Below are 25,952 nucleotides of genomic sequence, written 5' to 3' on the forward strand. Positions count from 1 at the left end.
TGGGAATATTCTCGAATCTGGAGATGGAAAGAGGCCAAGTTTCCTTTATTCGCAGTGAATAGCTTTGATAGAATACGATTTAAAGAGAAGGTTGCATCAGAAAGTTTGTCAATTGGAACAGGCACAAGCTGACGTGAGTCACTGTCTATAGAACTCTGTAGAAATGATCGTGATCCTTCCTACCTTCCAACCGCTTCTTTCATACTGATTCAAGGTGGCGGTACTTCTACGCAGTGGCCCCTCTGTGATTGAGGCGCTCACGGCTCACTACTCTAGTGCGCCAGGGGTTGAACAGCCTTGTCTTACAAACACTGTCTAAAAGTCAATGAATAAGTATCTCGTCGGATAACTCGTGGGAATCGCAACCTAGAAAAGGCGGCATATACAGTGCCGAAGCCCCATACAAAAGCGCTGCACCCCTGTCACGTGGGGCTGCGAATGATGTGAAATCTGGCCTCTTGTGCCATCTGGACACCTTAACTTTTTTTTGGAGACAGCCCGCCTTAGCCCAGAGAACACCTTACTTAATAAGTTGTCGGCCTTTCCTCTTCTCAAATCCGCTTCTTCCAACATTCAAAGATACCCCTTCTTCCCAAACAACAATTTGTGTGCAAGGCAAAACTTGAAAGCCTTTGCTTGACGATTGATTGATTTGTCTTTCTTTTCTTTTTCCATAACAAGTCTTGTTGCACTTCAATCAAGCAAAGCAACTACACCATAGAGCTCATCATGGCTCGTTCAAGGAGCTCAATGGCCCTTGGCCTGGGACTCCTTTGTTGGATCGCCCTCCTCTTCTCTCCTCTGGCCTTCGTTCAGACCGTTCAGGCTGACGAGGTCGACAACTATGGCACCGTCATCGGTATTGTACGTTCTCCTCGCACTCCCATCATGACAAGACATGACCCCGCTAACTGACTCGTCCAGGATTTGGGAACTACTTACAGCTGTGTCGGTGTGATGCAGAAGGGCAAGGTCGAGATTCTCGTCAACGATCAGGGTAACCGAATTACTCCTTCCTACGTCGCCTTCACCGAGGATGAGCGTCTGGTCGGAGACGCCGCCAAGAACCAGGCCGCCGCCAACCCCACCAACACCATCTACGATATCAAGTACGCACTCCCCAATATCGTTGCAAATCTCAACAATTGCTAACAGCTATCTTCAGGCGTCTCATTGGCCGCAAGTACTCCGAGAAGACCCTCCAGGGTGATATCAAGCACTTCCCTTTCAAGGTCGTCAACCGTGATGACCGTCCCGTCGTCCAGGTTGAGGTCGATGGCGCCAAGAAGCAGTTCACTCCTGAGGAGATTTCTGCTATGGTTCTCGGAAAGATGAAGGAGGTTGCTGAGGGCTACCTCGGTAAGAAGGTCACCCACGCCGTCGTTACCGTCCCCGCCTACTTCAACGTAAGTTTCAACAGCTCAACTATACAAATAGACTAGCCAGCTAACCTCCCCGCAGGACAACCAGCGACAGGCCACCAAGGACGCCGGTGTCATTGCCGGTCTCAACGTCCTCCGAATCGTCAACGAGCCCACCGCCGCCGCTATCGCCTACGGTCTTGACAAGACCGATGGTGAGCGCCAGATCATTGTCTACGATCTTGGTGGTGGTACTTTCGATGTTTCTCTCCTCTCCATTGACGATGGTATCTTCGAGGTTCTCGCTACCGCTGGTGACACCCACCTTGGTGGTGAGGATTTCGACCAGCGTGTCATCAACTACTTCGCCAAGCAGTACAACCAGAAGAACAACGTCGACATCACCAAGGACCTCAAGGCCATGGGTAAGCTCAAGCGTGAGGCCGAGAAGGCCAAGCGTACTCTGTCTTCTCAGAAGAGCACCCGTATCGAGATTGAGGCTTTCCACGCTGGCAAGGATTTCTCCGAGACCCTCACCCAGGCCAAGTTCGAGGAGCTCAACATTGACCTCTTCAAGAAGACCATGAAGCCTGTTGAGCAGGTTCTCAAGGACGCCAAGATGAAGAAGTCCGACGTTGACGACATTGTTCTCGTCGGTGGTTCTACCCGTATCCCCAAGGTTCAGCAGCTCATTGAGGACTTCTTCAACAAGAAGGCTTCCAAGGGTATCAACCCCGATGAGGCTGTCGCTTTCGGTGCCGCTGTCCAGGCTGGTGTTCTTTCCGGTGAGGAGGGTACTTCCGGTGTCGTCCTCATGGATGTCAACCCTCTTACCCTCGGTATCGAGACCACCGGTGGAGTCATGACCAAGCTGATTCCCCGTAACACCGCTATCCCTACCCGCAAGAGCCAGATCTTCTCCACCGCTGCCGACAACCAGCCCGTGGTTCTCATCCAGGTTTTCGAGGGTGAGCGATCTCTTACCAAGGATAACAACATCCTCGGAAAGTTCGAGCTTACCGGCATCCCCCCTGCCCCTCGTGGTGTCCCTCAGATTGAGGTCTCTTTCGAGCTCGACGCCAACGGTATCCTCAAGGTCTCTGCCCACGACAAGGGCACCGGCAAGCAGGAGTCCATCACCATCACCAACGACAAGGGCCGTCTTACTCCTGAGGAGATCGAGCGTATGGTCGCTGAGGCTGAGAAGTACGCCGAGGAGGACAAGGCTACCCGTGAGCGCATTGAGGCCCGAAACGGCCTTGAGAACTATGCTTTCTCCCTCAAGAACCAGGTCAACGACGAGGAGGGTCTCGGTGGCAAGATCGACGAGGAGGAGAAGGAGACTGTAAGTTTACCCATCACTGACAACATGACCAAAGAAAACATACTAACATATTCCAGATCCTCGACGCTGTCAAGGAGACCAACGAGTGGCTCGAGGAGCACGGCGCTGACGCCACCGCTGAGGACTTCGAGGAGCAGAAGGAGAAGCTGTCCAACGTCGCTTACCCCATCACCTCCAAGATGTACCAGGGTGCTGGTGGCGCCGGTGGCGAGCAGGATGACAACATCCACGATGAGCTTTAAACGCATAGATTTGATGTTTGAGAAAAGAGCATAAATAAAGTTTCTTCGGTGTTTGGTTGGAGACTCAAACGCGCAGTATGTAAAGTAGATAGCGCAATCTCATGATTATTTTCAGCCAACACTATATCAAACTTGTCTAATTCTAATTTACATGTGACATACACATGTTCATTATGCTTGTTCTTCCTACTACTTGTAAGTGCCCTTCCTCTTGCAGCTACCTGACCTTGGGCGTCAGAAGAAATAACATAAAAGCATAAGAGATGAGATAATTTCGTTACTTTATGGTAGCTTAGACTAGCCTTGGGGCTACTTTATTATTGTATCCTAAGCCTTAGACTACCTGCCCGACACTCCTGAATCACTGAACCTCCTCACTATCTGTAGCCTCACTGGGGCCCTTTATAGCCATGAGTCGGTCTCTGCACGCAAACAGCCTCTCTTGGAAGTCAACGTCGCCAAGCTTCTGGAGCAACCATTCATTCGAAAGCTGCTCATCGCCCATAGGACCAGTAACCTCGGCGAGAATGGTCCAGGTGCGGGCGGCAGCACGAAGACGGTCCCAGTCTCTACTTCCCATGGCAACCAGTTCTTCCTCCTGCCAGATGATCTTGCCAATTTTAGACCGTCGTGTGCTCCAATCGGCGTCAAAATCTCCATCCTTTGCCTTCTTGATGAGTTTCTCTTCGTACTCTTTCCATGCCTCAGCAGGAATCAAAGACCTCTCTGGTCCAATGATGGAAATCGCCGATTGGAGACGTGTCACGGCTGCTTCCGATTGCTTGGGTGTCGGATCTGCTTGCAGTTGATCCAACATGCTGAGAAGCTTGGGCTTGAATTCTTCCCATTGGTCGGCTGTGATATGTTGGGCTGCAGTAACAATCTCGAGGATGTCAGATCTACACAATGCCGGTAGATTCTTTTCAGCGTTCAGGGCAGAAGCATCTTCCATTTGAGTGTCTTGTTGAGGTTCCAAAGGGTAGGGAGAGGTCGTGCTGGACGGACTGGAGACACCGCTGGCTCCTCTTATCATAAGCTTGATGTGTTTCTTGGCACTGTCTTCGTTCGCAGATGTAGTCTTTGACGCGACCGCTGCTTCGAGTCGCTTCTGGACTTTGCTTCGGGGACTCTCAGGGGGGCTAATTGAATGTTTCTTTCCGTGGGCCTTCTTCGAGTCTTTACGCGCCGACTTGGGCGTGCTGCGATTCTTCATGATCTCTAGGAATTCTTCTGCGTTGCTTGCGGCGTTAAGTTGAGCTCTCTCTTCTTCGATGTTGAAGTCAGCTGGTGGCAGTACCAGACGAGTTTCAGGAAGTGAGCCGTCGGTGAATTTGAGGGGGCACTTTTCTCGTGCGAGGGCAGAAGTCATGCGAGAACAACTTGAGACAAACTCGATGATGATGCCGCGCAGGTGAATGAACTCGGAATTTGGATCGCGGCCTTGCAATCTACTTTCACCGAAGAGGGCGCGAAGATATTGGATGAAGTCGTCGGCAGATTTGGCCATGGTATGACTGACTCCTTGTATAGGGGCTCAGTGAAGCTCTCGCGATGATGCGAGAATGAAAGGTCTGATGCATTAAAGATATACTTTAAAGCACGAAGTGCTAGCCCGTACCTATAATCAACAGAAAGCTGGCACTGTCAATAACTGTCAATGCAACAGAACCCATGCCTACCTATTCTCAGCGTAGGTTGGCACTCTCATGACGGGCCATGACACTGGCAGGTGGGTGACAGAAGAATTATTTTCTAAGACTTAAACTACAATAATAAAGTAGCCTAAAGGCTAATCTAAGCTACAATAAAGTAGTCAATTCATTTCGTCTCTTATGCTTTTGGGGTTATTTCTTCTGATACCCTGAGGTCAGGTAGTTAGTTAGTTGTAAGAGGAAGGGGACTTACAATGATGGATCGTTATACATGACCCACGTGACTTCGTGTCTCCTGAAACGCGTGGTCGCGACAAGCTAAAGCAATGACGACATGGACGCTCCTTTCTTTGTTCTGGTTCCAAGATATTCAATAATAGCATTGAATGTCATTTTTTATTCTTTTAATCCAATCAATTTCTTTCAATTGTCGAAATGCCTCCTCGAAAACGTGCGGCAGAGGCTATTTCCAGCTCTCGCCGAAGCTCCCGACGCACCTCCACCATTAAAAGTCAATACTTCGAAGGTAGCGATGCTACGGAAGAGAGTGATGCGCCGCCACCAAAGAAGCGTGGAAGACCTGCAAAGAAACAACTCAAAAAGGAAGAGTCTGAGGAGTCTTATGGCGATGAGCTAGCTCAGGAGGAACCGGAGGAAGAAGAGGATGACGACGATGAGGATGATGAAGATGCCCCTATGAAGGTCACTGTCATCCCCTTGGAGAAGATGAGGGACACAGATGGTATAGAATATCAAGATTTCAACTTACACAAGAATACGTTGTTGTTCTTGAGGGATCTCAAAGCAAACAACCAGCGACCTTGGTTAAAGTGTAAGTATATGTCAATGTAACCCCAGAAGCTTGGCTAACTTATATAGCACATGATGGAGAATACAGACGTGCTCTAAAAGACTGGAACTCCTTCGTCGAATGTACTTCAGAGTCCGTTATTGAAGCGGATGAGACAATCCCCGAACTACCCATCAAAGACTTGAGCTTTCGCATTCACCGAGATATTCGCTTCAGCAAAGATCCTACGCCGTACAAGGTACGATTCCTCGACACATGTTTAGATATATGCTCACAACTTTAGCCTCACTTCTCTGCTGCGTGGTCTCGCACTGGCCGCAAAGGTCCATATGCCTGCTACTACATCCACTGCGAACCCAAGAAGTCCTTCATCGGCGGTGGTCTCTGGTGTCCCAGCGGCGATCAAATGCACAAGCTTCGCGCCAGCATTGACGAGCGACCAAATCGATGGCGTCGCGCCCTCAACGACGAAGCCTTCAAGCGCATCTTCCTACCCAAGGCGGCCAAAAAGTCCGACCCTGAAGCAGCGTTGCTTGCATTCGCGGAAAAGAACCAGAGCAATGCACTAAAGACGAAACCAAAGGGCTTCACTGCAGAACACCGAGACATTGCGTTGTTAAAGTTGAGGAATTTTACTGTTGGAACGCAGATTGATGATGGTTTATTTTATCGAGATGATGCGCAAGAAAAGATTAGTGAGATCATTCGTCCCATGGTGGGATTTGTAAGTCACTTGTCCTTTCTGTTAATGACTTGGCTGACCCGTTTAGGTTTCGTTTTTGAATAGTATCGTTATGCCAGACCCTGGTCAGGATGATGATAGCGATGAAGATGAAGACGAAGACGAAGAGGAGGGAGAGTCTGTTCACGACGACGACAGCGTTGTTGAATAAGTCTTGACTGCAAATATAGAGCAAGGGCGATTGGAAAATATTTGGATCATGCAAGCGAATTAATTGACTAATATACAATTATTTACATCACTATTTCCTCTAGCACAGATCGAACAAAGCAACGCTGGGATCGTGGTCGCTAACCTCGCCCGCCTTGTCCTGCCAGGTGTTGATGTGCATGTGCTCATACTTGATACCCTTGCGCAACTCCTTGCTGATGAACATGTGGTCAAGAGCCTGGCAGTTGCTGTCAAACAAGTATGTGTATCGCTCTGCCATGGGGATCTTGGCAGCGTCGTCAATGTCAACGAGACCAGAGGTCTTGATGAAGGTCTGGATGGGTGCAACATCGGCGAACTCGTTGAAGTCACCAGCCGCGATAACGTGAGCCTTACGGTCCTTCTTGAGGATCTCTGCAATGAAGTCCTAAAGGTTGTTAGTTAAGTACTAGATGGCAAAGAGGAGTATTAACTTACAGCAGTGACTTCAGACTGCTTGGTGCGCTTCTCAACACCCTTATTCACGGGAGTACGAGCATCGCCGTGCAGAGAAGATGAACCACCCTTGCTGCCAAAGTGAACGTTCACAGTGAAGAAGGACTTCTTGGTGCCCTTGACAGGCTTCCACTGAGCGACGAGGGGCTTGCGGCTGTTGTCCCAGACAGTGTTGGCAGGGTCAATACGGCCGGGGTTGAACTTCAGCGAGGGACCATCGAGGACAGCGTTGACATCGCCGGCCTTGCCTTCATTAGGGCTGACGAGCTCGACGGCGTCAGGTCGGTAGAGGTAAGCCTGACGAATGTTACCGCCGGGCTGACCACCGTCAACGTTGTTGTCGGGCACGACCTCAGCCCACTCGTAGATGACGCCACTTGAAGCCTCAATACCATCGGCAAGGGCAGCGAGGGTCTCGTTAGCAGAGACGACACCATCGTTAGAAGCACCGCTGTTGTCCTGGACCTCCTGGAGGAAGATCAGGTCGGGAGTGCGCAGCTTCTCGACGATTTGCTCAACAACGAGAGGCAAGTGCTCAGACTTGGGGTTCAAGTTCTCGGTGTTGTAGTCGGCAACTGTGATACCCTTGCAGGATCCCTTGCTGGTGAAGCTGACAGCAGGGTGCTCGGGGTTGGAGCGCTTGCCGACTTTGACGGCAGTCAGAGGAAGAATTCGGTAGAAGCCAAAGGCGTATGTCACAACACCAGTGATGTCGCCAACGGAATCAGCGAGCTTGATATCGTCGGGGTTCTTGGTACCGTCCAGAGGCGAGCCAATGACGATAGCCTCGGGGTTAGCATCTAAAAAGTCAGCCAAGTCAACAATTTGTTGCACGAGCATAACATACCGCTGCCAACCATGGTCAAACCACCCTGCTTGTTCAGACCAGAAACCTTCCAGTCACCTCTAACCCAGAAATCGCCAAAGTTGTTAGGTCGGCTGAGAGCATAACCCTTGGAAACAGTGACGAGCTCGCCAGAAAGACTCTCCCAAAAGTCGAGACCGAACGACTTGGGCTTCAGCTTGGGGTTGTCCACTGAGACAAGGGTCTGGTTGTTAGGCACGGCAAAGACGTCGCCCTCATCAAGCTTGGTGAAGTCCTTTCCGGGAGGATTGTAAGTATCCTTTCCGATGACCTTGGGCTTGAGCTTGTTGTCAGAGGACTTGACGACAATGTTCTTGGGAGATGAAAGCTCCGTGAGGTAGATGTAGTCCTTGTTTGATCTGATAACAGTTTAGTGATAGTTGATAAATGATGTGACAAACTCACCTGTATTCCTCAATGAAACCATCGACAGTAATAACATCTCCTACAGAGACATCACCAACAGTCGACTTTCCAAAGATGTACAGTCCCTCAGAGGTAGCCGAGTTGCGATCAGGCTTTGTTGATTGCAAGTAAAAGCCATTGCTGCCAATGGCTGTAACGAGACCTTCTACACCCGTGACATTCTTGCCCTGGTAAGGCGAGAGGAATCGATCACCGTTGATCTCGGCGATGGTCAAGGCAGTGACCAAAGGACTGACGAGGGACGAGACAAGGACTTGGAGCTTCATGATTGCGAACCGACTACCGTGAACAGAAAGAAAGTCCCTGACCTTCTTCAATTGATCATCAGGGCCATGGTCGGGTATTTGTATCCACGATACTACTCTAAGACCTACCTATCCTGGCGTTAGGCCTAGGATACAAAGACCACCCCTTACTGTAAAGTTTAGCTCCCCTGTTCAAAAGACCCAGAAGAGATACCGATCCTCAACTTGGCGAAGGGTCTATCACTGTAATTTGACCTCGATTTGTCCCCCCAAAGCCCACTGCCAAGCCTCCAAATACCCTATCGATCTGGCACGTTTATCTATCTATGCGCTGAATCAGAGGCAGCCACTCAGCGTTGATTATCAGTTCGACGCTTTACCGCTTTCTGCAGGTCCCTTTTGTAGCCTGCGCTTCCTTGCTGCTTTTTCGCCTCGGCAATGGCAAGACGTTGATCAATTGAAAACATCCATTGGTTGAACCTGTCCTCGTGCAATCTTGCCAGAGAAAGCAAGAGTCTGGTCGGAGATATTGTCTCGCGGAGCTGAGTTCCGTTCATGGACGGAGGGTTGGCGTCATGCAAAAGTTGCAGTTCTAGCTTACTATTCGTTCTTCTATCGAAATCAATCAAGTTTCAGAGTTCAGACCCAACCCCATCAGAACGCATAGACTGGTTAACTGGCAATAATCAATTCAACGGGTATCTCCTTATCTAAAACTCCAATTATGTATAATAACATTCCTCCTCAAAACAAAGCTCTCAAATCGAGGCAAATAATAAATCATCAACCATAACCATTTACAGTATAGGGACCGAGGCGGCTCTCGTTGGAATGAGCTCTTAGCCACACACGTGCATATCAACAGCTAGAGAACCCTGGTAATTCAAGGGAACTAGTCCTGTATACACTGCACGGCAAAGATTGAAAGCTAGGAGAGCTCCGAGATATCGGGATACTCCGACTTGGTATGCCTCAATTGATGGAAAAATAGCTCCGCTCAAGAGTACGAGTGCGCTCTATCCAACCGCGTACCCAAACCAGGTCGCGTCAAGAGCGCTGTAATAAAGGAAAGTGAAAAGTCCACCTCCTCATCACCACACCTTCTATAACTCAAAGTCGGCGCATTTAGTACTGGACTGGACTCATCCGTAAGGATCCACTGCGCGGTCTATAACAAAATATCCCTTGACCCTGTTGTTCAAACGACTCAAAACAAATATCAGCCAGAAGTTATCCGGACACATCGTCTCGGCTCTGGTGTTTGTGTCGTCAGGTCTAATTATTTGGCCACTGTGCTCAGAGCTCGCTAGCTGCATCGGGGCCGGCGTAAAGATTGGGTGCTGGTTCTGTTGTTGCTTGAATTATTAAGGAACTCAACCAGTGCTGGTTCCGACGTCGGGACCATTCGTAATAGCCTTTTCCTTGCCCTTGGAATCAGGCATATCAAGGTCGCGGTAAAGGTTGTGCTCGTAGATGTAGCTGATAACATCGTCGGGGATCAGGAAGTCGATTGACATGTTTCGCTTAAGAAGCAACCGGATCTTTGTGCTACTGATGTCATTGGTGACGACCTATGATCATGTCAATATGGTGTGGCTTTCATACATCACATGTAACTGACCTGGCGAATGATGTGGATGTTCTTCTCCCATTGCTTCAAATTCGCAAGGGTTGAGTCAATCTCAGTTCCTGTGCGCTCGAGGGCAAAAACGCCATAGTTGCCCAGAATGTGGTCGAGATCACGCTCGTCCCACACACCTGGGGTAGACATGGTCTGGATCAAATCAAGGCCAGCAAGGAGTACAATGCGGCAGCGCTTTCGGGTACCGTCAGTGCACTCAATACCGCCCATGACCTCGTTGATTTCGTAGTCGAAGTGATCAAGCACCTTGGCTGTTGGGATATAAGTTGGGCTCTCAGCCTCCCAGGGATCCACCATCAGCCACTTGGAAGTGTTCTCAGTCGCAAGTCTGCACATCTCAATACGATGATGAGCAGGCGCGAGACCCTTCTTCTTGTATGCATCGCTGACTATCAAACAGTTAGTTATTAATCGCCTTCAGAATTAGATTGAAAAACCACTTACCAGGACTCAAAACTCCAGCAACAACCTCAAAGTCTGGTTCTTGTTAGTGTTGTCTCAGATGTTGCAGTGAGCGATCAACCTACTCTCGTTACGAGCATGGTCCCGGGCCATGGGAAACATTCGAAGGCTGCTCGAAAGTCAGTTACAGTCCAGAAGATTGTGGTCGTTTCGCATCATGTTTAGGATATGAGGCAAGCCTATCCTATCAAAAGGAACGATGGGGTGAGAATGTGATTGTGCAGGAAGAACGTACTGGAGGAATGTGATTGGGCTGAAAGAACCGCAGGCCACGAGGCATAGCGGAGTTTTATCCGGAGAGCATGTTCGCTGGAAGCGGTGCGAAGGGAAGACGTAGTCCTCCCTGGTGTGCTCCTTGACGTATTGGTAGTCGCAAGCCATTTTGATAGTGGTTTGGGTGTTGATAGTGGTTTCTGAGAGATGGAAAGTGGCGGGTTGTGCGGAACGAGGGGTTTCGCGATCCGACAAGGAACGGCCGGCGCCGGTGGCAGGTGACGGCGGGCGGGAGCGAGGGGCACGGCAGTATCGGTCCAGAGACCGAACTACGACCGAGTCTTGGGAAATGGGCGGGCCTGAGCAGATGGATTTGTTGGAATCGTCGAAGAAATCAAGCGATGGTTGAGATAATGGATGTGGCAAGACTGCGGTTGTTGTTTTGTCGAGGATAGCGCAAGTATTTGACGAACCGAGCAGATATGTAGTCTAGGCGGGCGGCGATGGCGGGGGTTCCGGGAGGCAGTACAGTAAGTAAATAGAGTACTGTCTTAAAGTAGTCGATGATACAAGGCGAGTTTCGCAAAAGTGGTTGCGAGTTATCGCTTATTGATGGAGTAGATATTATGCGAGTGAATGTGATTGATGTAAGTTTGAAAAAGGTGAGAGAATTGGGTTGAGTTGAGTTTAAAGTAGAGGAAAGAAGGAAGGTTTTCTTTCCGGGCCTTCTAGACAGGGAGAATTAGAATCAAATCTCCAGGCAGGGCAGGTAGCGTCTAGTGCAGTTTTGTAGGCAGAGGCAGTGGCAGTACCTCAGAGACTAGCAGGCAGTGATGGTGCATCCATGCGCGTGCACAGAATCTTTGAACAGTGGAGACAGCGTAAGCTATCAAACACTTGGTAGGTCAGTTTCAGGGCCTGAAGCCATTGGAACCCCAGTCCCCGTCTTGTCAGTCACCCAAGAAAACTCTCCATCGAACAATAATTCGCACCCACAAACAGAAAAGTCGAGGCCTTTGGCTTCTGGCACGCCATCGATGTCTGTGGAGTAACAGCAGGCTGTTGTTGTTTTGCACAGGGTGATACCTGGAATGGCTAGTTTCGCCTATTGTCTCACGACTCAGGACAGCTTCTCAGAGCTCCTTGTTGTTTGAGCTCTATCCTACAAACGCTACAAAGCTCTTTATTGCAATCCTCAAATTATTCACACCAAAGCATCTCTCGATTACTCACCCAAATCATTCACGTCCTCTAACTGTTAGTGGCGGGGTATGACGAAGGCGATCTGAGCCACTCCACCGAGTTCCGGCTCGAGGGAACGTGATACAGGACAGAAGGACAAAGCACAGTGAGATAGTACGGGAAACATCAGCACAATCCTGGAGCTAGCAGTTCCCTGCAAACTAGACTGAAAGTCACCGGTCTTGGCTGCAAGCCTCAAAACCGTAACCTGTTGCAACAGTTTCTACCGGCTGTCCTTTATTATGCCAGTCTCATCAGGGTCGTTTGTACGAATTGAATGTACTCTTTTAGATGTGATTCTATGATGTAAGAAATAAACTAGTTGATCTTGCAGCCTAAAGTGTACCGAGTGACTGTCTTATTTTGTCTCTTGTAGCATTGAAACCAAGTGGTTATTGTAACAATCCTCTGCGGACCGTAGCCAATATTGCAACGGCTTGTCTTGGCCTATGTCGATCAGATCCTTAAAACAAAAGCCTCGTGGTTTCTCGTGGCATCTTGGTTTGTCTTTTACTTCCCCAATCTGACTTCATTGCACCACAAACAAAGCTTTGTCAGCACCGTAAGTCAATCAGATTCCATATCAGTTCCTTTGATCCCTGCCGAGATATGCGGGGTGATTTCTGCAGCAGCTAGTAATCTTGATTATCAGAAGCGTTGCGTTGTCGGGAAGTTTCTTGTTGAATTCGCAATTACATAAATAGTCCGCGCAACTACGTTATCTCTTAGAATCGAATACGAGTACATTAGTTAATCGTAACAACGGCAGTAAATCTCTTACAAAAGAATAGTAATCTGTTATACATTTAAACCTCTCTTGCAGCGATAGACTCCACGCTCATCCCTGGAGCTTAACACCGTTCATTGATGCATGCTACTCCACCGTTCTTAACGGCCTCCATGATGGCGAAAACCGCACCGTGTCTCAAAGTTAACACGAGCAATCAGATCATACTGAACTCTACCGGCAGTCTTTTAGCCTAGATGTCTCAACAGTCCACTCCCAAATCGTATGCTCTATTTTCGGAGAAGCAGGAGAAACTATTTACTGTAGTTCTTTTTGTTCAATTTAATAATGTCGAACCATCAGTAGAGACTCTTGGAAGAATGAGAAATTACAAGTTCCTGATCACGTATACCAAGTCCTAACTAAATCCACTCAATCTATTATAGTTTATGTCAAGGATTTAGATTCACACATTGCGCTTTCTATATGAGAGAGGCATTATTTTCACCCTTTTGGGTCAAAGAGTTTCAAACAAATGCTCGCCTATTCACTAGTGAAGCGCCGAGAAATCAGTTATGCCATTGAGCTGTTTAGCGGACCAATTGATAACTCAAAAGAGAATAGGGAGAGGTCCACTATGGCCCCCAGCCAAAACTGGCGTTTTTACTGCTGTTTCTGCGACGATATTCCTCAGTCTCCATCGTATTGCATTGCGATGAAGGAGTTTTAGCCGGTTCCGCCTTGGGGTGAGTAATGGGGCTTCCGGAAATCGCATTTCCTGCCGCCGACAGCGGACCAGGAACTACTCACTGTCTTTCTAAGCTTCGGAAACTCTGAGTCAGCAATCTCAGGAGCATCCCGAGGTAAAAATTTGTTAATCTTCTGACAAAGTGCCTAGAGATCTTCGGAGGAGAGAGAATATACTATCAATTCGGACATTGTGCCGAGGAAAGAATGGGTATAAGATGGGCATAATACACGGCATATATAGCTGGGTTGAGAGATATAGAAAACAGCAACTTTGAGCGAGGTCGGGGACTTCGCAAGATCCACCAGAATTCAACTCAACAATTGGGGTAATTCGGACTTTTCCTTCTTTCAGTTGACCAGACTTGTGGCAATTCTCTATCTTTCTAGCTTAAGCGAGCGTTTTAGATTGTCACATTCGAGGCCGTAACCCTCTGGCTCTTCCGTAACTCTCCTTCACTCCACTATCCAATTTCATGACATTGACAACAAACTTGAAAGCATCACTCTAGTAACTTGCTAGCTCAAAAAGTGATCTCCAGTTGTCCTTACGTGATATGGACAAACAAGATCAGACTGCGGATCCGCTTCCTCTCCTCAAAAGCGCGGGGGAGTGGATAAACCGTAACTCGTCTCCCGAACATGTTTGCGGGGAAGTGAGCCCGGGATTTATTTTAACGTGGAGTAGGGAACTTTTTTTTCGTATGTGCTACGGGCAGTGGCAGTGGCGATGGCTCATATGACCGGATACAAGGTCAGGGTGTCTTGAGATTGGACTATATCAAACTCAAAGCCAAGATCTCAGCACTCGGGGCCCAAGGATCAACACATACCAAAACAACTCTCCTCAACCCCAGACTTAACTAACCCGGCAGTAGAATAGCTCCCCGCATCCAAGTATTTAGAACCAAACTCGGGTTCTCTTGTCCTTTGCACCGCCGCGGACTAATGCCAGGTTCCGGCCATCCGGGAGATGAAGACCAGGTCACAGTAAACAGATCAACAATATTGTGTTATACGCACATGCTTCAGTATCCAAAGTCCTCCCACACAACCTTCTCCCCGTGCAACCACCCCTCAAGCGCAGCCAGCAATGCAGGTGCTGTACACAGGAAGAAGCGGGCGTTCTGGCCCTTAAAGCTTTCTACATCGTCCGCGCCTATCCGTCGCTTGACAATCTGTGTACCAGCCTTCTCTACCTCGTCCAGCAAACCCTCCTTGTCCTTGTCCGGTTGTCCTGTGACAAATAGCCTAGTAACACTTGCGAGTCCTGGAATCCGGGAGAACGTGTCACTAGCGAGTGGTAGGTCTTCGTAGCGAAGGGTCCAGAGTAATGTGAATGGGACGTTGTGCTTCAGTATAGCTTGTGCTTGTGCGAGGACAGGCGTAATACCTACACCTGCAGCGACAAAGATAGATTGAGGACCCTGAGACTCTAAAGGGATGCGGAATCCCTCTTCACCGCCAAAGCCAATGACTGAAACCTCGAGGAGCACACGTGAGTTGTGTTTTCTTAGGAAATTCGTTACTGGACCGTGTTTCCTTGCCGTAATCTGTACCTCTTTATTGTTATCTGGCGGGCTCGACACAGTAAACGTGCGAACAAAATCATCGTTGATACTTTGAGGGTCATGATCCGCCATATGACTGTAGCCGTTCGATAATTCTGGCTCAAAATCCAACGTGATGTACTGTCCGGCATGCCAGCTTGCGATAGGCTGTGGAGAAGACAGTTCAAACGTGAAGCGGTCAATAGATGGCGTGAGGATTTCTCGGTTCTTCAGAGTTGCCATCACAGACTTTGCGTTGTCAGCGCCAATATGGGCATCGTGCTCTGAGAGTAAGTGGCGAACAGGCGGGTTGTAAGGAGAGTATTCGCCAAGAGAACCGCGAAAAGGAAGCCCAGATTTGACAAACTTGGCAGCGGTGACTGAGATCTTGATAGCTAGCTTCGTTCTTGCGAGAAAGGAGGCTTCCTCTCCGACAAGTACAGATGCAGTACCTGTAAGGTAGAGAACGTCGGCAGTATTGTAATCTGGAATTGCAACACCGACCAGAGGATTAACCTTGAAGTTACCCAATGTCTGGTATAGTCTGTTGCCCGAAACTGGAGTTTGTTAGCTCATGTAATGAATGAAAAATGTTGTACTTACACTCTGGATAAATCAGTTCAACTCCGTCTTCCTCGTTCCTGATAACTCGTATAAAGCCGGGACTTCCTCCACGATGGTTCGTATCCATCGATTTCCCATTTGTGCTCGACAAGAATAGCATATCCGCCGCTGCGACTATATCCAAAGCTTCTTTTGACAAAGGAATCTTCTCAGAGATGAGCTCCGGTTTCATAGCATGAGGCACAAGATCTTTCTTGTTAATATACTTGGGACAATTGCCCATGCTCTCAGTCACAGCCATGGCTAACTGAACACTCTTTCCTCCATCAACAGTAGCGCCAGCAATCATCTTTCCTGCCAGTTTGACGCGATCTCTCGTCTCAAGATCAATAGCCAGGCCCGACATTACCTTTCCCTCACCATCAGTAGGTCTGTTGATCGCGCCTTGCAGTACGCCTTCCTCGTCGATACCATCCCAAAGAGCTTTGAAGACAGGATCGTAATGGGTATCAACCGAGCTGTTCAATGCGAGAACATCTTCCGCTACCGGTCTCGCAAATCCGCGCTCCCCACCCCAGATGGTAGTCCATGGACGACCTTCTTTGTCCAGAGTTCCCAAAGCCACCAAGGAAGAATGCATCACTCGCAGCCCATAACGATCTGCTAGACCAGGGAACGTTGGGTTCTGCGATTTGGGAACCTTCAGTTGCTCATGCATGGCGATCTCGCCCTCGTGCCATTCTGTTATTGCCGAAGGCATGTTGAAGAAATATCCGTATGACTGAAGCAATTGACTTGAAAATTGGTATTGTAAACTGTGTGCTAGATTGGCGTTGAAGAGATTCAAGAAGCAGAACTTGACCATGTCGCTTGTTCAAGACGTCGACTTAGTCAATTATATGTCATCAGAATGCCGCTTCCAAGTTTGAGTTCGGTATGTTGACAAATCATCAGCACTGTCCCCCAAAGGGCGTGGTTGATTATGATGGGCTGCAGTGCTGCACAAATGTGGCATGAGTTCCAGTACCCCAACGTCAGCACGAAGACAAGTTTTTGGAGGATCAAATAAAAAATATGACGATGCATCACTTCTATTCAGTTATCATACATAACGAAGCCACCTATGAACATCGCCGTTGCGCTTCGTAAGTCATTATTAATACCAGCCACGTTTTACATAGTTGACTGTTCACCAACCATATCTCCCTCGCTGTGATTCAACATCGTAGTTATAGGGAGGGGCCCTGTCCGGCCTCGCACTTGCTGAACGAGGCGGCATGGGGTTGGTCAAGGTTCTAGTAGGAGGTTCTCGTAGAGACATCGTCCCTGTGTTGCTACGGGGTGGAGGGTTGAATTGACGTCCCATCGCAGGTGCGCCCTGCTGAGGGGTTACAGTTGTTGCCGTGTTGGTGCGTCCTCCCGGATTGTAGGCTTGATATCCCCTCGAGCTAGGCGGAGGTCCTTGCGACGATGCGAATGATCCCATGGGTTGTGTGAAAGTATCCATCGGACGAGCACTGGGTGCGCGAGCTGGTGGAGGGTAGTATGGCGCATTGCCGGGATGCATAGGTCCGGGGCTTTCTGTATATCGACCTGGCATGGATAACATTGGATCCATCACCGGCTGGCTTGCCGGGTACTGATTGTAATTCCCTTGCGAGTTCATGGTAGCAGTCCGTGACAGAGGTTGGCCCCCATAGTTTACAGGAGGGACTTCAGGCACGGGAGACGCAAGCCGACCATAACCAGCTCCGGACCTAGAAGTGGCCCGAGATGCGATGCTTGAGATAGATGCTGCGGTGCCCCGTCGGGTCGGCATAGCTACATCTGGAACGGGAGGGGCATCAGTGCCGCCCGGCGTTCCTGGGCGTGAAGTATAAGGTGGCAGAGTCATCATCGTGTCGTTCCTGTTGAGCATAGGGGGGTGATCCATCTTGTCGATAGGGCCAACATTTGGCAAGGTTGGGAGAGCATTAGAGAGATCAGGAGGTGGCTTCTCGCCCTTCTTTTTAGTCGCCCTGATCTCGGCTTTCACTCTGTTGGCTTCTTCTCTGGCCAGAGCTTTGTTGACCGTCTTGGTGACAATTTTCATAAGAGTCTTAGTAACTTTCCGTTCACAGTACCCATGAAGACCACCATCGGCAGCAGGAATCCAATGCCACAAAAAGAAAACCCAGAAGAAAACAGCAGCCAAAAGGAACAGCGCCGAAAATACCCAAATGACCAGGGTGAAGCACATGCCAGAAAGAATCACTGCCTGTTGGTAGTCTTCTTCAGCAAGGAACTTTATCTTCTCGAAGAATCCAGTGATAGAGTCGCCAACATTATCTGCAGTGGGAACCAACTGTGCCTCGTATACCGACTTGAGTGTAAAGGCATTGAGGACTTGACGAGGGCCTGAGCAGATGATGACACGAATCCAGGCTAGCAGAGTCAGTAAGGAGCAATGGTTTTTGAGAGGCTGACTTACCTTGAAAGTTGAAATATGTAAAGAGGGCAATGTATTGTGCGCCTTCTTTACTTTTGGTGAGTTCAGCGAAGACCATGAATCTTTTGAATCCTTGAGACCCAAGACGAATGGATTCCCAGCGAACAGCCAAACTGTCGAGATAGGACTCTGCAACATTGCCCCGTCGAATGACACGTGTAGCACGAATACCCTCGTAGGCTAGGTTGACAAAGGAAAGAATAATACAGATGGAGAAGATCCATTTCGAGACGTCGAAGGAAATGGCAGGGTCGATCTTGGAAGACCAGCGATCGAAAACGAGGAGGTTGACGGCAGTAAAGCTGTCAACGACATAGACGGCGACTGAGACGAGAAGCATGAGCCAGAGGTAGATATAAGCCAAGACGGTACCGCATCCTCGACTCTTGAAGTCGCGAAGATTGATGTATTCCCATTTCTGGTCAGCAATCCCCACGACCTCCTTCTTCCGATTTCCCCAACAGCATCCCATGGTGAAGTAAAGACTGAAGCCTCTCGAGACTGTTTCGAAAAAAGAAGTGGTCGGAGAGTATCAAGTTGGAATGTGAGACAATAATCGTAATCCTTCGCCAGCGAAGGTCGAATCTTCTGCAGTCGGAAAGCAGTTGAAACAAGAAAACGAGCAAGCATAAAATGAGAATAAGCGATCGTGATGAAGTCGTGCTGCAACCGGTGCGCGAGTGAGTGAGTTCTTAGTGTAGAGTCGACCACATGTCGAAAGTCAGAAGCTGGGAGTAATATCGTAGATAGAGTTGGTAGATCGGTAGGTGAACAACGTTTCCAATGTCAAAGAAAATATCTCAAAGAAAGTGAATGAGATTGTTCTGTAGATGTGAATGCCTCTCAATAGGCAGAGTGTAGAGACAATACAAAGGTATAAGTGGGTTGCTCTTATTGGTGGCTCAATGACGAGATATTGTTTGAAACTTGGGACGAACGGAATGAGAGAATGACGAAAACAGAAGACAGTAATCAAAGACTGCAACGATAACAGCTGCAGCTGTAGTACAAACCAACGATAAAACCAAGAAAAGGCCGGAAGATGAATGAGAAAGAGTCTGGAACTGAACAAGTCGGGAATTGGGAATGGGAGGTTTCAAATGAGAACGGAAGCGAAGGGAAGGAACCAACCAGGAGAGTCCAAGCCAAGCAAATCAAAGTCAAATCGCATTGTTGAACCAGCATAACTTCAAACATGTAAGGAGCGGGGGTCAATAGCTTTGGTGCAACCCCTCCACTCGCTCTTTCCTATCATTTAGCCTACCTAACTAAGAAGGCATCAAGGGCATTTCCAGGGTTCTTTGAGTGGCGCGATTAATCTGCAGGTACCAAAACGTCCAATGTTGGGGCACTGCTTTCTGGGTTTCAGTCAATGATTGGTTCTCAAAAAGAGTGTCGCGCTACAAAATCGCTGTCAACAAGAGCTCAGTGGTTCTTGGGTCTTTCGCCTTTTCTCTGGGCCCGAATGGGGAAGTCTGGGCATTGCCGCTGGCATTTGTTCATTTCCTCTTTCTTAGTGGCTGGTTGTTTTCTCTCCTCCAACCGCCAGCCGGAATCCGAGAGCAAAGAATACGCCAGGTCTCTTCTCATCCAATCCCACGATTAACCGCCCAACTTCAGCGGTAATAACAATGGATAACAACAACAAAATCTATTCATATCCAGTCCAATATCGTGTCTGTACAACCCAAAGCGCGCAGCTGCAGTTCAGCTCAGGACAATATTGTTATTATTATGAATGAAACTTGGTCGGTGCTCCCGAATAGACCTCAAGTTTCAGAAGTGGTTGCATTACAACGAATCGTCACTCGATTAACTGAAACATGCTAATAATCGGGCTACCTCCCCCAGTGTCAATCGATGCCGAAAACACTGAGAATTCCATGCCGGATCCGGTCGTGTTCTTGGCGCTTTGGGTCGTCGAGAATTATAGAAATGGACATGCAAATCTTCATTTCCCGTTGACCATCAAATGAACTCACCAAGTCAGGCGCTACGTCGATCCACCTCTTTGCTACAACACGCCTCGGTTATGTTTCTCTGCCATAGCGGTCTGGCCGTGGTGATCAATCGCTGGCTACACGCGACAGATCCTGAGGGATAAAGGCAAATGGCAGCTGGTCATTGCGCGCTGGTCATTTATTATGACGTTACACGAGTTGGACCCTTTCTTTGTTCGAAACAATTCTACAAACTATCCAAGCGGCAATGCTATACAGAAGTCCAGGTATTGCTCTACGCCCTAGAACGTTTTCACAAAGTTGTGAGCATGGTGATTGTTTGGCTCTTTGTTCGACGTAGCAGAAATAGTATCATTCACAAAGAATCGAAGCATCGATAGTGTTGGTGCCTCTTCAATATATGGCTAGAAAGGGTTCTTTGTTCTCGTCCCAAATGGACAGAGAGAACATGGTAAAAAAGCCAACGATCCCTCACGAAAGTCGAAAAGTCTAGTAGTATAGTATCGTGTTGACCAAGGAAACATCGTCAGCTTCATCGTAACCATGGATGCCGAACACTCAACGAACATCGAAACTCAAGCTGGACAGCCTCAGAGCCACGTCGATGGGGACGAGGAGCCCATGTTTGAGTTTCTTGGGAAGCTCGACGAGAATATATGGATTGTCACTAGACGGGGGGACCCTCGGAAGGAGCAGTATCTGGCCAGTCCCAGCAGCCCCTATGGTGTTTTCCCAGATGGCAGTGTCTATGGCGACACGGCACAGAGTCGCCAGAAAGTCGATATGCTAAAGATTTTGATGTCGAAACATAACCAAGCCCACACCGTCCGCAATATTCTCAACCATGAGAACCTGCTTTCGATCGCCGGCGTTATGCAGTACCAGGTTTTCACTCAATGCCAAGCCCCCGAAGCTGAACAGGATACCGTCGAGTTACTCGTGTGGGACTTTGCCGACGCGGGCAACCTCAGCAGCCTCTTTCGCCACTATCCTGTTAAGGACTCCTCACACTACCTCCCTGAGTCTCTCTGCTGGCACGTACTCCGTTCTATGACTCGCGCAGTAACTTGGCTCCATGAAGGGAAACGACTCGTGTACCAGCATGGAGGCGATGACCCGGAAGACGGTTTCAAACAAGACTGGATGACTGTCAACACGGACTGGTTTTCGATTTTGCACCGTGCTATTGAGCCCAAGAACATCTGGTTCCAACACCCTCGCGGTACAGAGACCTATGGCCAGTGCAAACTGGGCGATCTCAGCAAAGCTGCCGTTACATGCCACGCTGTTGATGGTCGTAACGAGAAGAAGTCCAATTTTCCGCCCCAAGGCTCACTTGGTATAGCATTAGCTACAAAGGAGGGAGTCAAGCCACTCGAAAGTACTCGCCAAGTGTTAGATAGCAACCTTGATATTGCTGCGATGGACGAGGTAACCCCCCATATTCGAGAAAGCAATTCAACAGCAAACTAACATAAATGTTCCAGGGAGATTGCCCTTATACGGTTAGGGATGAGATCTGGTCCATAGGTGCCACTGTGTTCACGATGATGACAGGGCAGGCACCGTCTTATTGCTGCGAGCGATGCGGGTGTTCTCACGTTCGATTTTGCAAGGGCGGCGGGTGTCTTGAGAGACAAGCTGCTGCGAAAGGATGTGACTGCTTGCTGGGAGGTTGCGAGCACATACCCAAAAACGCCAAATGCCATGACTCCATTAGTCACTGGCCCGATTGTCCTCCCCAACATAATTGTTCGGAGGTTTCCATCAATATTCATTCGTGGCTTGCCCAAGTACGGTACTCCAAGATGCTGCGTATTGTGGTCAGAGAACTTCTCAGCTACGACCCTAATGGACCCGACGCATACACTTTTCGAATATTTCGGATGTGGCAATTCGCTGATGCTATCGAAGAGGCGTATAAGGAGTGGAAGACAGACACTGAAGAGGGCCAGGACTATGTCGATATCGAGGACGATATGGCGAGGAGACTGCGGGTGAGACCCGAGTAGAGTAGACAAAGTGTCTGTTTGAATCAACTGACATTATCATTGATAACCAAGTTTATAGATATATTAACGGGACATTTGCTTTTCCACATAATAAATATTGAGACTTCAGTAACCAGCTAAACAGTAAACAGCCAATGATCTTACACCACCAAACTGTCAGTCTACAGAGCCAATGAGGTAAAATCAGTCACAAGCTCCCCACTTCGGGCCCCGCCAAATTGACAAGGCCTGGCCTGGAGACCTGAGCCGTTTCCCCATTCCACTTCAATTCAATTCAACTCAACTCGACAACTGTCAAAGCTTCGACTCGACACGACAAAGCAGGCCACCTGCCCGCCTCCAAACAAAACTCGCCTGCTTTATTGCGTATTTGAAAATTAGTCATATCGCTCATCATATCCGAAACCCGCAACCAGCAATCATCTCCCGATCAAGCTTCGATCATCATGTCCATCTCCCACCCAACGCCTCCTCTCCTCCTTACGAAGCGCCTTACGGCATTTCTCAACGCGAATCGAACCCCCCAGCTTCCCACGCTTCTTCTTACGAGTCCTCACGGAAAGCTCCTCGCCCACGCGAGCCCGCACCCCGTCGCCTCTCTCCGAACGCATGCCACTGTCGCCGCCTCACTTCTCGCCATACACTCAACCTCCGCGCCTGCGCTCGCCGCGTCGTTACCTGGTTCGCGCACGCCTGATCCCATCGGTAGCTCGCCACCTGACGAGGAGGGCCTGGAAGAAGAGACAGACCGGTTGTCGCAGAGCCAGCAGCTCGATTCGCATAAATCTGGCAAGGGAAGAGGCATCAAGCCAGCCACTGTCACAGTCCAGCTTACGAGTGGTACTGTCGTCATTCGCAGGTTGAAGTGCGGTCTTCTCTTTGTTTGTGTCGGGCCTGCAAACCCTGACGCTGCGGAGCACGGTGGACCTAACTTGCACGATCTTCAAGTTCCTCCTGGCGAGTCTTCGCACGTTGGCAGTCCAGATGGAGCGGATAGCATCTTGAGTACCGGCGCGCAGACAACAGCCAGCCTCGATAGCACCACCGGTTCTGCCGCAGCGGTAGCTGCCCTTCGCCGTCATGCCGCTGAGCTAGCGCGTTGGCTTGACGACAAGCTGGGTACGCTCACTGTTCCAGAGGAGGGTGTGGGTGTGGAATGATGGCAGCGCATTGGGAAACAACGATTTAGCATAGATGGCGTTGGGGTTTCATTTAAACGAGGGATATATGAAAGGGCAATGAGAGCATGGGCTCTACGTCCAGGCGTTGGGGACCGTTTACATGGAGGCATATACAAAGGGAGGCATAATGCGTAGTACTTTTCTTTTCGCTCAAACGATGATATTAATAAAGAAGGCCGCTAAGTAAGGCTCGATATTGTATAATCCCATACCATTCATATCTGTCAAAACGCCACAACACAGAACGCCTCAATATGCTTTTTTTGTTCCAAGACCCAGCGATTCCAACGCTTCCCAGGTGCAAGATTTGTGCAAGAAATGGCCTTGTGAGTTATTCAATGCTCATGCGCATAAGACCATCATGGGTATCAACCATTCCCTGAAACCCGACTCTTCCTTTGCTGTTAAGCCGACCAGCCGCAGAGCTGCTGCCAGATAGATTTCCTGGTGTGCTACCAGCCTCACTTGGAGCACTGCTGCCCGCTTTATCGCCGCCATTACTTCCAGGACGAGAACCCCATGACATGCCGTCTCGTTGGAGCGGACTCTGAGTAACGGGTGAATTATGAACGCTCATACCAGGACTGACGGCTCGACGCTTAAAGCTGACGGGATCGAAATCATCATCACGGCGGCGTTTGCTATTGATCTTTCGGGTGATTTCTGCAGCACTAGGTGGTTGATTGCCGCCATTATGCGGGGCCTTAGTGGTTAGCATGTTGTTGTCATGGACGAACAAGGATGTACTTACAGTAGCTCCACCGACTGACGGTGAGTCCATCGCCACGTCCTCACTGATACCTGAGGATGATCCTCGTGGGAGAAATGCAGCAGGAGGCGGTGTGGTTCTGGCGCCGCCAGTGCTACTTGACTCTGAAAATGTTTCCCAGAAAGTCTTGCCCTTTGAGTTCTTGATAGCATGCTGCTTAAAGCTGCTAGAAAGGCTCATGGCTATGTCGCCCATAATGTCGTCTTCGGGAACATCATTGAGACCTTCTTGTTGTGTTAGTGTAGGCGAAGAAGGAGCCGTTGTAGGTTGTGTTGATTCCACGTTCGCTTCTGACATTCTGGGCTCCAACTCCATGTCGCAATCGCGGACTTGTTTGACAACTTCGGCCTCGCGACGAAATTCAGATTCTGCGGGGGTGCTCTCCTCCATGAGCGCAGCTCGGATCCGTGCAAATGTCTTTGTTTTAGGCTTCGAGGTGTCAGTCGCATGTCCATAATGTTGTTGATTGGTATAAGTGACTTACCAAAAGATTTCCCCGTCGTGTTACGACTCTCCGAATGACATTACGACCATCACCAATGCCGTCAACGTCGCCCATTGCTCGTGCCTCATCGGAATTTGCACCAGAAATGTGCAATTGATTAGCTTGCCAACTGATGCTCTCACGCCGGGCTCGTGAAGAATTAGTTGGTGGTGATTTGGATAAAGATGCGCCACTGAACCCCAGTCCAAGAGGCCCACGAGCCTTCTTCTTGGCTTGTTTGCGGGGTCTTTGTCGCTGTTGGAAACTCATGAGGCTGCTCATGGCAGGGGATCCAAAGGTCCCACCAGACCCTGGGCCAAGGACTGGACCAATCTTATTGACTTGCGGAGTTGTTACGTAGCTCTCGTCCATGTCCTCGTCCATCAGCTCATCGTCATCAGAGCTGCTGGACGAATCAGAGCCGATCGCCTGACTCCCAAGCGAGCTGCTGATGTGCATCTTTTCCTGATTGCCCATAACGGACCATAGAGATGTTGATGTTTGTTCGGGTCCTGCATAGTGACTTCTTCGGCTCGGTATGTTCATCGCCCTACCACCAGCGGTGGGCGATGAGTCTGGGGAAGATTCGGCAAGGGTCGAGTGATGTAGGCTTGTAGCAGCTCGGGAAAAGTCGAGACCACGGGAGCGACGAGGAAGGATGTTGGTAGGAGATGCGTATATTTGGGAGTGGTCGAGTTTAGGTGATAAAGGAGCAGGTTTGACGTAGGAATTTGCGGGTGGTGGAGTGAAATCTCGCGGGGGCATTTGTATCGAGAAGCCGCGATTCGAGAAATTGGGTCGGCGAGGCGTCACGGGTTGAGGAGTCGGAATACTAGTGTCGTCTTTTGATGTCCGGCGAGATGCCTCGACAATTCGTGGTGAAGGGGAAAGTCGAGAAGGAGTTCCACCTCCATCGGACATGGACCGCGTTTTTGTCATGGGCGACCGAGGGTGACTCCCTGGGCCTGTTTGGTCATCTTGCGCTTTGATATCGTCCATGACTGCGGTGTCATCGTATTCACCAGCGATATTTCGGAAACGATCCATGACGGTTTAAGCGGGCGTGGTTGTAGTTCCGTAAGTCGGTCGTCGAAGGATGCTGTTACCGGCCCTGACCGCAGACTTGATCAAGGCGCAATGAATATATCGAAGAATATAAGTATCATGGCATCACAGACTTTGATGTGGGAAAGAATTGTCGCAGAAAGTTTGGAATGAAGGGATGCAAAGCGAGAGAACGCGAGGGATTGCGCCGAGTGGGCGGTTACAGGCACAAGCAGAGTAAATAGAAACCGATCTCTTTTAGGTTTGGCCGCTAATTTAGTCCCACAGTCCAGTGCAGTCTACCAGGCGGCTGAGGACGGCCCCGCAATTAGCAGGAGGCAGTCATCGTCAGCAATGAAACATTGAATCGAATGGGTCTCGGCAATTTGGAATTTGTATCATGGATGGCAAGCATGGGTACGATACGATTAGAGATATTATAGTGCTTGGAGTCCATTCAACTGTCTAGATATCCATCGCACCCACTACGATTTGCTGCACAGTCTACACTCTTCTCATTGAGCAGATTAAA

At 49.3% G+C, this 25,952-nt stretch overlaps 9 protein-coding genes across 9 annotated transcripts; 4 read left to right on the forward strand and 5 right to left on the reverse strand.

Moving 5' to 3' along the window:
• The first annotated feature begins 448 nt into the window (after nt 1–448).
• B0J16DRAFT_329562 (heat shock protein 70 family) lies at nt 449–3,107 on the forward strand. Its single transcript, XM_046126337.1, has 5 exons — nt 449–864; nt 925–1,109; nt 1,166–1,406; nt 1,462–2,706; nt 2,763–3,107. Exons 1-5 carry the CDS (start codon nt 730–732, stop codon nt 2,946–2,948), a joined length of 1,992 nt encoding a protein of 663 aa, XP_045989626.1. The 5' UTR covers nt 449–729; the 3' UTR covers nt 2,949–3,107.
• On the reverse strand, nt 3,108–4,430 carry B0J16DRAFT_329563 (uncharacterized protein). Its single transcript, XM_046126338.1, has 2 exons — nt 3,210–4,430; nt 3,108–3,143 (listed from the first exon to the last, which is right to left on the reverse strand). The coding sequence occupies exon 1, from the start codon at nt 4,315–4,317 to the stop codon at nt 3,310–3,312; it is 1,008 nt and encodes a 335-aa protein (XP_045989627.1). The 5' UTR covers nt 4,318–4,430; the 3' UTR covers nt 3,108–3,143; nt 3,210–3,309.
• Nucleotides 4,431–4,962: 532 nt separating this feature from the next.
• Nucleotides 4,963–6,390, forward strand: B0J16DRAFT_367128 (uncharacterized protein). Its single transcript, XM_046130116.1, has 4 exons — nt 4,963–5,432; nt 5,480–5,649; nt 5,695–6,135; nt 6,182–6,390. The coding sequence occupies exons 1-4, from the start codon at nt 5,036–5,038 to the stop codon at nt 6,302–6,304; spliced, it is 1,131 nt and encodes a 376-aa protein (XP_045989628.1). The 5' UTR covers nt 4,963–5,035; the 3' UTR covers nt 6,305–6,390.
• On the reverse strand, nt 6,391–8,449 carry B0J16DRAFT_279535 (Endonuclease/exonuclease/phosphatase). The gene is made up of 4 exons (XM_046123870.1): nt 8,069–8,449; nt 7,646–8,022; nt 6,781–7,598; nt 6,391–6,730 (listed from the first exon to the last, which is right to left on the reverse strand). The coding sequence occupies exons 1-4, from the start codon at nt 8,353–8,355 to the stop codon at nt 6,404–6,406; spliced, it is 1,809 nt and encodes a 602-aa protein (XP_045989629.1). The 5' UTR covers nt 8,356–8,449; the 3' UTR covers nt 6,391–6,403.
• Nucleotides 8,450–9,377: 928 nt separating this feature from the next.
• On the reverse strand, nt 9,378–10,932 carry B0J16DRAFT_32064 (uncharacterized protein). Its single transcript, XM_046125584.1, has 5 exons — nt 10,674–10,932; nt 10,504–10,547; nt 10,421–10,453; nt 9,956–10,365; nt 9,378–9,905 (listed from the first exon to the last, which is right to left on the reverse strand). The coding sequence occupies exons 1-5, from the start codon at nt 10,817–10,819 to the stop codon at nt 9,708–9,710; spliced, it is 831 nt and encodes a 276-aa protein (XP_045989630.1). The 5' UTR covers nt 10,820–10,932; the 3' UTR covers nt 9,378–9,707.
• Nucleotides 10,933–14,395: 3,463 nt separating this feature from the next.
• On the reverse strand, nt 14,396–18,441 carry B0J16DRAFT_352732 (uncharacterized protein; the record flags this gene model as incomplete). The annotated part of the gene is made up of 4 exons (XM_046129270.1): nt 14,396–15,474; nt 15,521–16,350; nt 16,675–17,905; nt 17,952–18,441. 4 exons carry the CDS (start codon nt 18,439–18,441, stop codon nt 14,396–14,398), a joined length of 3,630 nt encoding a protein of 1,209 aa, XP_045989631.1.
• Nucleotides 18,442–20,392: 1,951 nt separating this feature from the next.
• On the forward strand, nt 20,393–22,028 carry B0J16DRAFT_32108 (uncharacterized protein). The gene is made up of 2 exons (XM_046125612.1): nt 20,393–21,361; nt 21,418–22,028. The coding sequence occupies exons 1-2, from the start codon at nt 20,474–20,476 to the stop codon at nt 21,940–21,942; spliced, it is 1,413 nt and encodes a 470-aa protein (XP_045989632.1). The 5' UTR covers nt 20,393–20,473; the 3' UTR covers nt 21,943–22,028.
• A 181-nt stretch (nt 22,029–22,209) lies between these two features.
• Nucleotides 22,210–23,299, forward strand: B0J16DRAFT_329572 (uncharacterized protein). The gene has a single exon (XM_046126339.1). The coding sequence runs from the start codon at nt 22,389–22,391 to the stop codon at nt 23,100–23,102; it is 714 nt and encodes a 237-aa protein (XP_045989633.1). The 5' UTR covers nt 22,210–22,388; the 3' UTR covers nt 23,103–23,299.
• On the reverse strand, nt 23,300–25,614 carry B0J16DRAFT_367135 (uncharacterized protein). Its single transcript, XM_046130117.1, has 3 exons — nt 24,377–25,614; nt 23,875–24,321; nt 23,300–23,826 (listed from the first exon to the last, which is right to left on the reverse strand). The coding sequence occupies exons 1-3, from the start codon at nt 25,421–25,423 to the stop codon at nt 23,455–23,457; spliced, it is 1,866 nt and encodes a 621-aa protein (XP_045989634.1). The 5' UTR covers nt 25,424–25,614; the 3' UTR covers nt 23,300–23,454.
• Nucleotides 25,615–25,952: the final 338 nt, after the last annotated feature.

Source organism: Fusarium flagelliforme, assembly GCF_020744385.1.
Source record: "Fusarium flagelliforme strain FIESC 12 MPI-CAGE-AA-0113 chromosome Unknown B0J16scaffold_1, whole genome shotgun sequence".
NCBI lineage: Eukaryota > Fungi > Ascomycota > Sordariomycetes > Hypocreales > Nectriaceae > Fusarium > Fusarium flagelliforme.

Excerpts from the sequence above, each read along its gene's own strand:
- B0J16DRAFT_329562 (XM_046126337.1), top strand. The coding sequence starts at position 730 with ATGGCTCGTTCAAGGAGCTCAATGGCCCTTGGCCTGGGACTCCTTTGT. Across the intron at positions 1,407-1,461 it reads CCGTCCCCGCCTACTTCAAC|GACAACCAGCGACAGGCCAC; the intron begins GTAAGTTTCAAC and ends ACCTCCCCGCAG. Across the intron at positions 2,707-2,762 it reads ACGAGGAGGAGAAGGAGACT|ATCCTCGACGCTGTCAAGGA; the intron begins GTAAGTTTACCC and ends AACATATTCCAG.
- B0J16DRAFT_329563 (XM_046126338.1), bottom strand. The coding sequence starts at position 4,317 with ATGACTTCTGCCCTCGCACGAGAAAAGTGCCCCCTCAAATTCACCGAC.
- B0J16DRAFT_367128 (XM_046130116.1), top strand. The coding sequence starts at position 5,036 with ATGCCTCCTCGAAAACGTGCGGCAGAGGCTATTTCCAGCTCTCGCCGA. Across the intron at positions 5,433-5,479 it reads CCAGCGACCTTGGTTAAAGT|CACATGATGGAGAATACAGA; the intron begins GTAAGTATATGT and ends TAACTTATATAG. Across the intron at positions 6,136-6,181 it reads TTCGTCCCATGGTGGGATTT|GTTTCGTTTTTGAATAGTAT; the intron begins GTAAGTCACTTG and ends TGACCCGTTTAG.
- B0J16DRAFT_279535 (XM_046123870.1), bottom strand. The coding sequence starts at position 8,355 with ATGAAGCTCCAAGTCCTTGTCTCGTCCCTCGTCAGTCCTTTGGTCACT. Across the intron at positions 8,023-8,068 it reads GGTTTCATTGAGGAATACAG|ATCAAACAAGGACTACATCT; the intron begins GTGAGTTTGTCA and ends AACTGTTATCAG. Across the intron at positions 6,731-6,780 it reads AGCAGTCTGAAGTCACTGCT|GACTTCATTGCAGAGATCCT; the intron begins GTAAGTTAATAC and ends AACAACCTTTAG.
- B0J16DRAFT_32064 (XM_046125584.1), bottom strand. The coding sequence starts at position 10,819 with ATGGCTTGCGACTACCAATACGTCAAGGAGCACACCAGGGAGGACTAC. Across the intron at positions 10,454-10,503 it reads GGACCATGCTCGTAACGAGA|ACTTTGAGGTTGTTGCTGGA; the intron begins GTAGGTTGATCG and ends AACAAGAACCAG. Across the intron at positions 9,906-9,955 it reads ACATCCACATCATTCGCCAG|GTCGTCACCAATGACATCAG; the intron begins GTCAGTTACATG and ends ACATGATCATAG.
- B0J16DRAFT_32108 (XM_046125612.1), top strand. The coding sequence starts at position 20,474 with ATGGATGCCGAACACTCAACGAACATCGAAACTCAAGCTGGACAGCCT. Across the intron at positions 21,362-21,417 it reads ATATTGCTGCGATGGACGAG|GGAGATTGCCCTTATACGGT; the intron begins GTAACCCCCCAT and ends TAAATGTTCCAG.
- B0J16DRAFT_329572 (XM_046126339.1), top strand. The coding sequence starts at position 22,389 with ATGTCCATCTCCCACCCAACGCCTCCTCTCCTCCTTACGAAGCGCCTT.
- B0J16DRAFT_367135 (XM_046130117.1), bottom strand. The coding sequence starts at position 25,423 with ATGGATCGTTTCCGAAATATCGCTGGTGAATACGATGACACCGCAGTC. Across the intron at positions 24,322-24,376 it reads CACGACGGGGAAATCTTTTG|CCTAAAACAAAGACATTTGC; the intron begins GTAAGTCACTTA and ends GACACCTCGAAG. Across the intron at positions 23,827-23,874 it reads CGTCAGTCGGTGGAGCTACT|GCCCCGCATAATGGCGGCAA; the intron begins GTAAGTACATCC and ends CTAACCACTAAG.